Here is a 15,196-nt window from a genome sequence, read left to right on the forward strand (position 1 = left end):
AGAAAGAAACACAGCTGAATGTGGGAAGCTCGGGGAGAAGGGAATCCGAGGAGCTCCTTGGAGCCTTGGTGAACGTGGAGTCCAGCAAAGGCTCTGAGCTGGGCTCTGGCACTGCTGAGTGACCAGGAGTGGAGTCTGCCCCTAGATTCTTGACTTGTGGCCTGAGCGTTAGAGTGGAAAATGAACAGATGCCACAGGAAATCTATCAGGGAGTTCATTTCATTAATTTGATCATGTATTCATTAGAAATTTCTATTAGTGTCTGTCATATTTAGGCCTCAGATTACCTGAACAAGCTATAACAGCTGTTTGATTTAGAAAGTCTGATGAACTGAAACATTATTGGTAGATTTTTAAACCAAACATTTTTCTGTTTAGCTTTTAAAAACTAAGAACCCTTGAGATTTTAGGGTCTGAAAGTGTATGCCTTCAGGTTTAGTCATTAAAGTTTGGTAACAAGCTGAAAAATTATTCAGGGCTCCCTTATTTAAGAGTTACTTGGGTCATTTCAGAAACCTGTAAGAAAAAATTAAGATGAAGGAAAAGACAAGAGTATCCATTTGAGAAATGAGGAGAAAATGCTAAGGAGAGTCTTTTCAGCTCTCCTAGTTTAAGATCTCACATTCTGCATTACTGACTAATGAAAGGATAAAGTCAAATGGAGTAACAGGAAATGACATATTATGAAATAGACATATAAAATTTAATCCCTTTGGTTTAAAATACATCTTCAATGATACAATTAAAAACAAGCAAGACAAAAATTTATTTCATAAAACAAAATATAAAATAGTTATGACCCGTGTCCCATGATATTGTATCTTAGAAAACCAGCAATTTAGTTCACATACTTCATTAGAATATTTTAATGTAAAAATGTAACCATCAATCCTACTTATACAAATGACCTATTCTAGCTCCCTGAACCTAGATACCCGTGATTTTATTTCTGTTATAAAATTACACTTTTTAGTACTTTTATATATTTAAACATGTGTACAAAATGTTCCCCTGCCATAGTAATACAGTCTCATAAACTCATGAATGCTTTCTAGAATTATTAGCATACAAGACAATCAAAGCTTGAAGGCTCTGAAACACGATAAAACAGAAATCACTTCTTGTAAGAGGAAGATGAGGAAGGACTCCATTTTGGGTCATATCACCTAGTACACAGCAATCACACATGTGTTGTAAGGACTGTGTGTTCACTCTCTCAGGTCCGTACAAACTGATATTAGCCTACACAACAGACAGGAATTGCAGTAGTGTTTTTCCTATACTTCATTTGTTAAAACAGTACAGAAATCCGAATAACAACTCTCTCAAGAGCAAACAGAATCTCTGCCATTTGAGAAGGTTTTGCTATGCTCTGGGATGACTGCTGTTTGGGAAAACACAGACAAAACATTTCAGTGAGTTCCACTAAGCACAGTACTCGATCTGCTTGGTATACATTACCAAAAATAACTTAACCTTTCATTTAGGGAAAGTCTTCAAGGTAGACCTTATTGCATCTCTTCACTCTATGTACAGACACCACATTTATATATTATCTATTTGTATAAGACACGTATATACACATTTACAGACACAGGCCTTCAAAAATGTATTGCACTTATATACAACGCAGCGTTAGCTTAACTGATTCATACTGTTACCATTTCAGTTCTTCGTAAGAAAGGCAGTTGATATGTTCAAGAAAGTTGCAAAGGAAGATTCAGTAACGTGCCCTATTTGAGTAAACATTTTCTGGAGGCTGAGAGGCTGAGGGAGAAAGGGCGCATCCTCTCCTCTTTGGATGCCACTCCCACTACCCTGAGGCAGTCAGAGTTAACTCTGAGTTCAGGCAAGGGCACGAAATCCTTAAACCCAAGCCCACTGCCTTTTCTGACTTGCACTAGTGAGCAAGCAGGCCCACTAACATTGAAGAGACAAGGTAGATAGCCCCATATTTTTATAAATAATGTAGCAGATATTCCAAAGGTTCCCAGAGTCTATTAAATCTTAGAACAAAGTTTTTACTTTTAATCCTAAGTACTGGTATCAGAAAATTCAAACATAATGGTGTAAGGATTTCTGTCGTCTGAAAACGCCAATGCAGTATGTCGAACGGTATCTACAAGCCAAATGCAGCGCCATCTACAACTCGAAAGGAGTCCCTTCCGTTGACATCCACCCATACCTGTGATGTGCCTGTGGCCGGCCAAACAGTAAGACCCACGTAACCTTCCTTGGACTCGCTGGGAGTGGTGGGCCAGCGCGCCCTTAGATCTCAGTGAGGGTGAGTCTGTACGACCCCCCCGCTTCCTCAATCTGCAGCTGGAAGGTGTCTTCATTGGAGTAATGCTTCACGATATTGTCGTCCATGTTCACCAGAATCCTGGAAGAGGAAAAGCAAGACAGGTCTCCTCACTGCTGCCCGACACGGGAGGCACAGGATTTACCAGACCTCCCGCAGCCCCGATTCCCTCACCTACGATGCCTAGGTAGTGTCAGTGCCTAGCTCGTAAGACTGTTCGAGGACTATGTGATAGACTCCGGGAAAGCTCTTCTAACAGTGTCGGGCCCGGGATGAAACAAAGCATACTAGCTTATTTGCTGTTATTACTTCAGCATGTAGGAATCGCTCCATAAACAGGAGCATTACAATGCACAAAGTAAGTCTACAGAAGAAGCACCTCGTTGATCTGGCTTTAGAAGCATATTAGTCAAATTAACCTATGGGATCTGAAGCCACAGCTCCCTGACCAATTATCTTCCCTGGCAAGTTATCCTCAAAGTTTAACTGAACTACTAGTAAGTCTAACCCTTCCCACTGGGCTCATCCAGAAAATTCCAATTAGGATTTGCTTCAGAATGAGGCCAAACGATTCTTATGCCATACTCTGCTTACCCATGTCAAAGAGCATAGTCACTTAAGTGAAATGGAACTAAAAATACCAATTTCTGGACAAGGAAGCAATGTTCTATGATTGAAAACACAAGGCAGATTACAGTAGGGGGAGCAAGGACTGAACCTGAACCAAGGCCTTGGCACTAACCTGCTGCCTGGTCTTGGACATCACAGGCTCTGCCTCAGCTGCCATGTCTCTAAACTAAGGCTATCACACCCAGCTCAGAGGGCAATGTGGAAATCAAGTAGCACACGAAGTGCCGATCCAGCGCCTGACTCACGACGGGGGCTTAACAAATGGGGCAGCACTTGCTGTTACCCTGACTGGATTTCATGACGTGCTCTGGAAGCTGGAGCCACTTCACCGCTGCCAAGCATGGGAAGAGCAAATAGAAATTTCGCTTGAAAAAAGTCCACAAAGATGTCTTAGAAAGGCAGGTCGATTTTATATGGATAACTTAAGGAATTTCTCTAACTTTTTCTAGACTGGGCACAAATGCATATGAGTCGCATTAATGTTACAGAATTTTAACGTTATTTAGAAGTACTAGGAATGCCAGTTAACGCTTACCCTTTTTTACATTTCTTGAATATTTTCCCAATCTTATCATGGGGCACATCGTATTTGTCTGAGATCTAAAAGAACAAAAGAAAATAATTATAAGATGCTGAACTCAAGGCTTTAAAACACAAACTATAAATACTGTGGTACAGTCACTCAGTTTTCCGTCTTTCAAAAATGCACGAAACCCACGCGTATTGGGGGAGGGGGTATTACCTGCCTTTGGAGGGAGCTGCAGTCAGGTGTCTGTTATTTCCCCCTAGCTTACTGATGTCTCTCCGTGTGTTATATGGTCATCTTTTTAAAAATGACTACTCTATAGAGCAGTTTTAGGTTTATAAGAAGCCGGCACAGGAAGTACAGTTGCTCAGTGCCCCACGGCAGCCCCAGTACTCACATCTCACGTCGGGGCGGCGCTTTTGTTATCGTGACGAGACCACATCGCTACAACACTATGAACTAACACCCATAGTTTACAGTCGGGGTCATACCCTACGGGCTGTGAGCAGTGAACAGTGACATGGACCCACACCATCACGAGTGCTCTGCTCAAGCGCACAAAGGCCCCGCTCTGGAGTTGACACATCTGAGTTGAATCAGCTCTGATTTGCTCTCAACACAAGTCACAGTTCGGATCCTCAGCCTCCCCTCCTCAGGAAAGGGAGACTCTCACTTCCTATAGCACAGGACTGCTGTGAGGATTACTCCGTGTTCAACACAGAGCAGGAGTTAACTTCAGATACAGAATATTGGAAGGAAAACAACACTTGCTGTCCCATAGCCCAGAAGAAACATCAAAGTCCCTGATCACAAACCAAGACTGCACCTCTGCCAGTTCTAGCTAGAGCCTCTCGGAGAGCAGCACAGACTCCCATAAAACCCCAAGGCTCTGGCTAACGTGGCTGCAGCCGCTGGGGTGTGGCCCTCAGGCCCTCCTGAACCTCAGCTCTTCCACCCCCTTTTCATGATCCGTGAGGGTCCACACAGAGCGGTGAAATCAGTGTGGTATCGAGTGTGCGGGTTTCCTTTCGGGGCACAAAGGAGAGAGGATGAATTAATCCAAGGATAAGCTGATTCAGTCTACACCAAATGCTTTATCTGGAATTGTGCAGACCATCCCCAAACTGGGGTTACCGCCAACCCTCCACCTGAACAGCAAAACTCAAAGGAGCACTGAGAAAGGGGGCCTCAGAAGGCCAACCTGCAGACTGCTTTCAAGCTAACAAAAAGCACCCAGTTCAAACCAAATCTAAGCTCCCATCATCCAAACAAATCCATTTCTCTTCTGTATCACTGGGTAATAATTCCTTGTGTATTTATGAAGCATCAATTAGGAAACCCCAGGCCTGAGAGACACATGATACTGACGAATTCTTTATGGGTGTGAGCACGTTGTATTTACACAGTAAGTCTCATCACTTCTTTTTTCTCCATAATTAAGACTTTGCACAGTTCTGAAGAAATGAGGAAAGGTTATCAGAAGACAAGGTAAGAAAGAGTAATCTAGGAGAAATAGCACAAAGCTGAAAAACAGAAAGCAGAGGCTAATGTTGGTGCTGGCTTTGCGCGGGGAGGGAATGTGCTCAGAGACACCTGTGAGCTCAGGGACCCCGACAGACCACAGCTCCCCAGTCCACTGTCCCCTCGCCCTGCTTTAGTTTTCTTCACTGCATTTATCTGTGAAGTGCTTGGAAAATTACTTCTTAAATTTCTTTGCCTACTTTTTTGTCCCTATCTTCCTAACTGGACCCTCAGCTCCATTCTGCAATGTATCACTTACTCTCGTGACTCTAGTAGCTAGAACAGAACCTGGCACAAAAGCAGGTGCTTAACAAACATTTGTTAACTTAATTTAGCACACTGCACTTGTCAGGGGAGCCGGGGGAAACCCATTTCCAGTGACGCACATGCTTTGAATTCAAAGATGCCTATGATTTATAGGGGGTTGATAAATATCAGAATACAGTGCTGATTTCTTGAATTGCATCCCAGGTCAAAGCCAAAATGGCCTCCTTCTCATGCTATCTCTTGCTGATGTCCCAGAAGGGCTGGCTGGGGTCAGTTTGCTCAGTGCTGAGGTCTTAGTGGGAAGGATTATGGTTATCACTGGCTACACATCCAAATTTTCTCAAACAGGCTTTGGGTAAGGACTCGATACAAGCTTGGTCATTCCCCAGGATGGGGAGTTTCAAAGGCAGACCAAGGAGCCATTGTTTTTATGCATGAAGTTTTTAAGGATTTCTATTTGATTGAAAATAATTTTTGTGAGCTTCTAAACAGTTTGTTAAATGGCAATCTTCCTTTAACCAAGTATATTAAAACTATTTCAGGGGTGCCTGGGTGGCATGGCTGGTTAAGCTTCCAACTCTTGGTTTTGGCTCAGGTCATAATCTCAAGGTCCTGGAATTGAGCCCCGCTTCAGGCTCCATATTCAGCGTGGAGTCTGCTTGAGATTTTCTCTCTCCCTCTCACTCTGCCACTCCACCTTGTGCTGGCTCTCTCTCTAAAATAAATAAATAAAATCATAAAAAAAAAAAACCCACCCAAAACCCTGTTTCATAGATCACCACAAAAGCAGTCAATTCAGTTGACTAGACATTCCTCAGAAGTTTCTATCTACCAACTAGTGTGCTGGGTGTGGTGCTGTGAGGCCCAGTGGGGAAGGCCCTGCAGACAACTGAGGGCCCCATAAGACTGGATGAAACGTGGGCTATGCCACAGGCAGGCTTCAGAGATTTCAGTATAACAAGGAATCTGGGTGGCCTGATAAAATGTGTTTCAATGGCATTCTACTTAAGTCTGTTTAAAAAGAGCATTTCTAAGCTTATACTACTTACAGCTTCCATCAAGCCTTTCAAAGACGGAGTCTTGAGCATCAGGGCATCAAAGACTTCCTCTGACTCCTTTCGTACGTAGAGCAGCACTAATCCCCAGCCAGGAATAAGAAGGCAGGGGAAAGAAAAAGGACACAGTTATTCATATGAGAAAAATGAGAGAACAGATCCTAGATGCTGGTTAAACTACAAAGAGACATCCACATCAAGAACAGTAAACATGAACCAATATCAAATCATCTTGAGGAATACAGCTTTCAGTTTCTCTTAACTCTGCTGTAAGTCCAAGCTTCAAGCCAAGAGCTGGTCTGATGGAAAAATATTCAAGAAAGTCAAGCTACACAAGATTTGCTTAAGCAATTCATGCTTTTGACAGATTCAGAATTCACTTCTATTTGACAACTGCCACAAGAACTGTAAACCAACGCACCTCTCTTTGGTTCTTCTATCCGAGTCAGCTTAGCAGGAGGTGCAATCGCAAAATCATCCTCCGATCCATATGGACCCCTTTTCAAGTTAGATCTGTAGACAATCCAAATGAGGTGATTAGTGACTTCAACTTCAATCCCTTGCGGAAACAGAAAAGAGTTTTAGGGTATATCACTGAAGTTTAGATTTAAAATGACCTTCATTCTTTATCTGGTCTGGCTTCCTTAGTTTATGGATGAAAATCTGAGGCCCAAGGAAAGGCACGGACTGAACCAGCTCATACTATTTAACGGCAGAGCTGGAACTACACTGAGGTCGCCTGCCAGACACTCCCCATTGCTCTGACACTAAATCAAGCTGGATTCTTAGAAACAGAGAGCTTCTTTTCAGGAAGCATTTTATGGAGAAGGTAGGATTTGAGCTATAAACACACACACACACACACACACACACACAAAGGTGGTAACAAAGGAGAGAACATGTTAACAAAGGGGGGAAGTGCAATCAGCAGAGCCAAGCTGGCTAAAATAGAATGCTCTGTAGAAAGACAAATCCAGAAGGGCAGCCTGGACGCTAGAGGGAATACCTTTATCATCTGGCTATATGGAATTTTAGACTCAGTTGCAGGCTTTGAAATCTTTCAAAGTTTGGTGAAATAGGAATGCTGTAATCAAAGTGTGTGGTAAAGACTGGAGGGGACTCTAGGACCCACATGCAGAAGAACCTGTTACAGGACTCTGTGGATGATCACAGCATAAAATTCGAAAGGGTTCGAATACAGTAGTGTCAGTGCAAATAAAAAGAGAAAATAGACACCAGTGTGTTTGAAGAAATAAGTTATGGGGTTCAAATTCTACTTCATGAGGGGGTTCACTGTGGGTGAGCAAGAAAACAGTACAATAACTGAAAATGAAGAAAGAGTGCTTGGTTTTGAGCAGAAGGATCACTTCAAGAATACTGGCTGGGCCTTAACATACTCCATCTGTTTCAGTTTCCACCACATACCAGGCCTCCCATGAAAGCACCTGAGGTGTGTCTGAGCACGTCAAGAGTTCGAGAGGCAGTAGAGGATGGCCTTCAGAGAAAAGGCTCCCTACTCAACACGGATCTGAAAGGGGAGCCCCGAAGAGGGGACTGGACCCTCAACATGGTTGAGCGCTTAGTAGGGGGTCTGCCGGTGTGGACAGTCAGGGCCCAAGTGGGCCAACGGAGAGTACCCATGTGTCAGGGGGCAGTGACACCTCCACAGCAAGGAGCACACCCAGGGCCAGGTTCCTTCTCCAAAAGGGAGGAGGGTTTCTTGGAGAAGCAGCTCATCCTCAAGCTGGGGAAGGGAAAGCACGAGTGCCCAGATGTGAGGGAGCACTCAGAAAGCTGGGGGGGGCGGGGCACGCTGAAGGGACTCAGAAGCAGCTGGAAGGACTCCAACTGACCTTCTAGGACAACTTGAGCAAAGTAAATGATAGCAATGATTTGCAACTTATTAAATAGAGCCGGAAACTATAAGTCCATACCGGTAATAAAGAAAAAGTTAATAAATTTAAAGTCTGATGAGGAATGAAATTTTCACAAAGCAACAAAGCACCTCCCCACAAAACACTTACTATAAAAGGGGGACAGGTGCCCTCACGGCGGAGAAGCCTGGCAGACACCACCTTGATCAAGTGATCAAAGTGAACAGCATTAGCAGGGGGTAAAACAAAATTATGCTACTTGACAGGACAAACTGGGAACACAGCGTTATGTCTACAACATTCCTGCCAAGATGCATAATTACCTGAATCTAATCATGAGAAAACAACAAACAGACCCAAACTGAAGGACATTCTATGAAGCAAATGGCTTATAATCTTTAAAAGTATTAGGTCAGGAAAGTCAAGGAGACACTGAGACTGTTCGAGGCTGAAGGAGATTAAAGAGACAATTACACACACGGTGTGAGTCTGAACTGGATCCTTTTAGGCAATAAAGGACATTATTGGAACAACTGACAAAACCTGAATGGAACGTCTTGTTAATATGGCTCTGTTATGTGGGAGACTGTCCTCTCTTGTAGGAAATATACACTAAAGTGTTTAGGAATGACAGGTCACTGAGTCTGCAGCTTACTCTCAAATGGCTCAGGAAAAAATGAGTTCTTTGTATTGTACTTGCAATTTTTCTGTAAGTTTGAGGTTGTTTAAAAATAAAAAGAATTTATTAAAACAAAACAAAACATAAACCTTACCCTTCACCCTCCAATTCTTCTGGGGCAATAGGAAGGACCTAAGACCAAAACAACAACAACAAAAAAATCAGATTGCTTTTCTAGTATATGCTCAAAATATTTCAAACCATAAGTGACATATTCCTGAAATGAAAATAATTTTGAATTTATCTGGTCTAATACAAAATCCTTTAGCCTTCTTTTTTCTTTTTTTTTTTTTAAAGGTTTTATTTATTTATTTGACAGCGACACAGTGAGAAAGGGAACACAAGCAGGGGGAGTGGGAGAGGGAGAAGAAGCAGGCTTTCCACAGAGCAGGGAGTCCGATGCGGGGCTCGATCCCAGGACCCCAGGGTCATGACCTGAGCCGAAGGCAGATGCTTAATGACTGAGCCACCCAGGCACCCCAAGCCTTATTTTTCAAAAACCAGATTCTTAAAGGCATCTTGAACTCCTCTAAGGCAGGGGTTAGCAAATTAGGGCCCATGAGCCAAGTGTGGCCCAATGCCTGTTTATACGAACATTTACGGCACACAGACACGCTCATTCATGGGCATGTCGTTTACAGCTGTTTTGGCACTAACAATGGCAGAGTGGAAGAGTCACAACAGACACTGCGTGACTCCAAAAGCCTAAAATATTTACTATTTGCGCCTTTACAGGAAAAGTTTGCCGACCCCTGCTCACCCCAAAGCTTCTCATTAGAAATTGGATACATGGTTGGGGCATCTGGGTGGCTTAGTTGGTTAAGTGTGCAACTCTCGACTTCAGCTCAGATCCTGCTCACTGAGGATCAGGAGATGGAGCCGTATGTAGGGCTCCACGCTCAGCGACGAGTCTCCTTGAGATTCCTGCTCCCTCTGCCCCTCCCCACACCACGTGCTTTCTCTCTCGCTCTCAAATAAACCTTAAAGGAAAAAAAAAAAGAAAAAGAAACTGGATACATTGGCAATGCCCTCTCAACCCCCCAAACTAAAAAATCATTAACCCATATAAATCTGTGCACAAAATGCATGGCAGACTATCTTCTTCATATTTTTTTGGGCTCTGCATAGAAAGCAGGCTCCACTCTATCCACGCTGCTCCACTAAGCTTCTGCTCAGAGCAGGTGTGGCTAGTTGTGACCTTTTATGTTAATTGCCAAGATATGGCTCTCTGTGTGTCAACTATGATTCAGTAACTGAAACAATGAAAAGAGCCTTCGGATGTTCTTTCTGCCATCATGGCTACCTACCCTAAGTATCCCTGTGGCTTTTCCCTCCTGCCCAGAACCATGTAAGTTAAATCCACAAGATCATAGACTCAGACTCCAAAATATGTCACTGTTCTAGCATTTTTTAAAATGAACTAAGACATAAATACATACATACATACAGAGTGAAGTGGACAGGTTTGGTACTCCGTTTCCATCAACAACGCTTACATCCACTTTACTGCAAGGACATCATGTCACCCCCACTGAATATTCCAGAAGGCTGACCCGTAACACTGGTCAAGCCTCACTAAGTCTTGGCCTCTGTTTACCGTGAATGCCAAAGACTTTCTCTTGCAGTCACCCCGGCATCCTGGTTACCTACGTGAGCACCCCGCTGAAGGCTGGCAAAGTGCACGTCGGGAATGAAGAGGACAGGCTGGGTATCAAGATCAATAAAGGGCTTAAAAACTGTGATGTCCATTCGTTTGTGAGAGGGAAGCAGTGGCACCTTAACATCAGAAACTGAAAAAAAAAAAATGCCACCCCAGTCAACCACTTATATACACATACTGGATGCAGGCCACAGAGCATCCTCCTCAAATTTAAGAAACTTACAGGGCAGCACTACATAAGGTACAGGTCATGTTGCCTGAATTAAGAGGAAAATCACAGTTCACGTGAAGAAATATGCTGCTTATTTTTATACTAAAATCAATTGAACATCTTAGAAAATCAGAAAAGGCTACTTTTAAACATACACAAAATTTGGAACAGAGGCAAAGCATATTTAATTTTTGTCTGAAAGGCTAAGACTTACAACTGTATAAACATAATTCAGAAGTCATTTCACCTTAGTTGTCCTGATTAAATAATTTACATTCTTACAGCAATGTACTCTTCACCTTGAGAACATTCACCTTTATACCTCCAACTTCACCTCAGCACTTAACCTCAGAGAGGCTCAGAGTAAGTGTCACTGACTAGGTTTTTTATTTATTAAATTATAGACTTCCTCTTCCCCTGTCATCTGCCCTGAAGCCCTTGGTGATGAACTCTCCTGGTTAGTCTCTCTGAAGTGACATCGGGATTCTGCACTTTGATGCTGCCTGGAGAACCTAACACGCTGTGCTGCAGGGCAAACGTCTGCTGAGCTAGACAGACTGTTCAGAGGCTCGATGCTCGTGGCCCCCACACTACAGATGAAACACTACCACCACAGAGCAGCATTCCCCCTTGTAGCGGAGAGATACAGGATTTTGTGAATATGAGTACTGGTCACATTAAAAAAAAAAAAAAAGGAAAGAAATAAAGCTTTCCTGGTGAAATGTCCAAACAGGGGCCCTACAGATTCTGAAACGTCAGAATACTATACATAAGAAAACTACACGCATTTAGAAGTGAGACATCCTGAATTCTCGAGAGCGTTAGTATTATTCTTAAAGATCTAGACAAGTCCTGGTTTTATCATCAGCTATTCAGATAGAAGACATGTTATTTTTCAGGACTGGAATCAGTAACCCAAACTAAAGCTAACCGCCAAAATATCTGAACTCTGGAAAAACTCAAGAATCCTTTTCTGTTGTTCCCCCAAGAAAATGACTTCGATCAGCCATTCATCTGCTTGTGTAACAATAAAGGAAGCAATGCTACCACTTCACAGCATTAAGTATCCACTATTGTATCTTTTGCTTGAAAACTCTAGTCACCATTCTAAATGGAAAAGATCTGAAACATGTGGCGGAAACATTTCTACTTACAGGCATTCAACTGGGAGCTGGGGTCAGTACACTTGCCTTTTCTTTTGCTTTGTTTTCGTTCTTCATCCCTGATTTTCCTTTCAGCTCCCTATAGGTCAAGAGAAGACAAGGCATGATTCTGTTTAACTGATCCTCTTTAAAATATTTAATTCTTATCTGATGAATGGGAAAAAATATCTCCTCTCTGGAGATGAACTCCATTAATATACTCATGGAGCTTATCATAGTAGTTTCCTCTAAAAAGCCTATTTTTTCCCCTTTTTTTTGAGAGGGAGGGGGAAAGAGAGGATCTTAAGCAGGCTCCATGCCCAGTGTGGAGCTGGACGCAGGGCTCCATCTCACAACCTGAGATCATGACCTGAGCCCAAATCAGGAGTCCAATGCTTAACCAATTAAGCCACCCAGGTGCCTCTAAAAAGCCCGTTCTTAAAACTGTTTAACTATGTGAAATCATGGGGAAATAACATCTACTTAAAAAACAAATAAAGGAAAATCCCTCTCAACAATAGATGTGGCCAGGTTAAATGAAAAGCTGAAAAAAATCTGCTAATGTACTACATTGCCTTCAGAAACCTAAGTGACCATTCCCATTGTCTAGTAACCAAGTTGACCCTGCTTTGAGTGTCCTTGCCGATATGGGCAATGTTATCATTGGAAGTGTGATTCTGCCCAAGGACGTGGCATCAACCAAGTGACAGATATGACCAACTATAACTCCTAAAAGCAAAGATTTAAGTAGAAATCTGCATAATCACTTAAAAGAGAAAAAGTGTACTCCCAAATCCTATAAAGAGGACCTATATACACAATATATATCAACTACACAGAGAATAGCAGTGCCGTGCAACTGAACCCACAAAAATAAAAAACAACCCTATTAATAACAAACATGACCTAAAATTAAGCATGTATAACAAAAACATAACTATTAATCATTTTGCTTCACCTGTTAGCATTCATTTCTGGGTGATACAGGTTTCTTCACAAAGTTACCCAGTTAAGTCTGAACAAGAGCTTATCTTTCTGCAAATAAATTCCCTGATAGCAAAGAGAGGCAATGAAAATCATCCCACAGATCCTGGCACTATTATATAATGAAACCACATTTTAAAAAACAGAATACAAACCACCTTCTGCCTCTTCTAGAAGGTGTTAATACACTAACATATTGGTAAACATACAATCTGCTTTTATAAAAATTGCTATGTAATGCTGACATAAACATCATCTCCTCGACACAGAAAAACAGGTCAATATCCCCAATCTCCCACCCATTGCCATAGAGTTGGTCTGTATCTCTCTCAGTTCTTTCCAACAGTCTAACAGTAGCTTCCCTCTGATGATAAATTATACTCCCCAAAAGGTAGTTTTAAAAAATAAGACATTTCCCTCCACATTTATCAGCACCATCCATAAAGAATAAGGGACTTGTGCTTCCACTCAAGATGGGACTGTCACAGACCAGACTTACCCTCTACCCTGAAACAACTTAAAAAAAAGACAGATGCATGAAACAAGGATTTTTAAGGTCAGGGCCCCCAGGCAACAAAGAACAGGGATCCCTCAGAGACAAGAAACAAGCAAGATGAGCTTCACAGTTCCCAGGCTGTGGCACAGGGACAGACGTCCAGAGGTCTGCTCCATCCAGGTTCCCTGGGTCGAGAGACAGTGTTGAAAATCCAGGGAGAGATCAAGGAAGCAGGACAAAGTAGCAACGGGGAAAGAGTTACATAGAAAGAACCCCAGAGATCTTTGGAGGGTCCAATACTGAGTAGTCAGTCCAGTACTGAGAGAGAAACAGGTGTAAGGAAGTTACCTGAGGTTGGGGGAAAAGCGCTCAGAAAAACTAGAGAATAGTGTCTGAAACTCACACAGGGAAAACAGTGCCTCTTCCCACCAGACTGGAGAAACTTAAAATCCACAGGGTAGTTGGTAGAACAGTCAGGAAAACCTCAGCTCAGTTGTGGAGAATAATTAGCTGACACTGAGCACTAATCCAGACTCACCTATCAAACTGTAAAAGTAAGACCAGAAAGGATCAAAATGTTTCCAAGTAACTTCACTAGCTCTCAGGACAAAGCTCAAGAAGATTCAAAAGATGACAAAACCATCCAGCACCAGACAATGTAAAACTCACAATGTCTAGTATCCCATAAGATTGCCAGGCATGTAAAGAAGCAGGAAAACACGACTGTATGAGGAGGATATCAAACCACTGAAACCAGCCCAGAAACAACACAGAATTGATCAGGCAAGGACTTTAGCACGGTTATTATAACTGCATTCCATATGTTTAGAAAGTTAGTAAAAAAAACACATATTGAAACAAGAAAGCTATAAAACAGACCCAAATTGATCTCCCAGAGACAAAAACTACAACATCTGAGATGGAAAATACACTCGATGGGATTAATGGCAGTATGGATAGGGTGACGGAAATACTGATGTAAAACTTTAGGACATTAACAACAGAAAGTATCCAAAATGACACACAGAGAGAAAAGGCAATCCTAGAAAATGAACAGCACCAGGGAGCTGTGGGACTGCAAGCACCATGTGTGTACGTGTGCAACCGGCATTCCCAAAGGAGGAGGAAAGAACGTGTTTCAAGAAACAATGCCTGAAAAATGTTCCAGTAGGATGAAAACTATAAACCCACAGATCCAAGCAGCTCAACAAACTCTAAGTACAAGAAATGTAAAGAGACACATCAAATTGTTCAAAACCAGTAAAAAGAGAAAATCTAAAAAGAGTCATAGAGAAATAGATACACTAGGTACAGAAGAACAAAGATAATGATGATGGCAGATATTTCATTAGAAATATAAGCCTGGGGTGCCTGGCTAGCTCAGTCAGTTGAGAGTCCGACTCTTGATTTCGGCTCAGGTCATGATCTCAGGGTCATAAGCTGGAGCTCCACATCAGGCTCTGTGCTCAGTGGGCAGTCTGTTTGAGATTCTCTCTCTCCCCCTCTCTCTGCCCCTTCCCCCACTCGTGCACTCTTTCTATAAACAAACAAATAAAATCTTACCAAAAAAAACCCATAAGCCTGACAACAGCAGAGTCATGTCTTTCTAGCATTGAAGGAAAAAGCAGTCAACCAGAATTTTATACCCAGCAAAAAGATTTTTCAAAATCAGAGGCGAAAATACTTTTCAGACATACAAAAGCTAAAAGAATTAATCAGTAGTAGACTCTGCAAGAAAGGTTAAAGGAAGTCCTGTAACATTACAGCGAGCCATTTAAATTCACGCTATTTCACTCTCTCGCTCAACAACTAAAGAGGCTGATCTTGGGCAATCACCTCAGGCAGCGAC

General features: G+C 42.4%; 1 protein-coding gene across 3 annotated transcripts in view; it reads right to left on the reverse strand.

Annotated features, from left to right (window-relative positions):
- Positions 1-713: 713 nt before the first annotated feature.
- The window catches only part of GRHL1 (grainyhead like transcription factor 1), a 50,865-nt gene continuing 36,382 nt past the window's right edge, over positions 714-15,196 (reverse strand). For all 3 annotated transcript variants that reach the window (XM_064571821.1, XM_064571820.1, XM_064571822.1), the window contains 7 exons: positions 11,880-11,967; positions 10,505-10,644; positions 8,949-8,986; positions 6,723-6,814; positions 6,296-6,381; positions 3,468-3,532; positions 714-2,383 (listed from right to left, as the gene is read on the reverse strand). In XM_064571821.1, coding sequence (XP_064427891.1) covers positions 2,269-2,383; positions 3,468-3,532; positions 6,296-6,381; positions 6,723-6,814; positions 8,949-8,986; positions 10,505-10,644; positions 11,880-11,967 — 624 coding nt within the window. In that variant the 3' untranslated portion in view covers positions 714-2,268. The remainder of the gene's footprint in view (positions 2,384-3,467; positions 3,533-6,295; positions 6,382-6,722; positions 6,815-8,948; positions 8,987-10,504; positions 10,645-11,879; positions 11,968-15,196) is intronic.

This window comes from Mirounga angustirostris, unplaced genomic scaffold, assembly GCF_029215605.1.
Source record: "Mirounga angustirostris isolate CCGP_5_RB_7025 unplaced genomic scaffold, mMirAng1.0.hap1 SCAF_10, whole genome shotgun sequence".
In the NCBI taxonomy this organism is placed as follows: Eukaryota; Metazoa; Chordata; class Mammalia; order Carnivora; family Phocidae; genus Mirounga; species Mirounga angustirostris.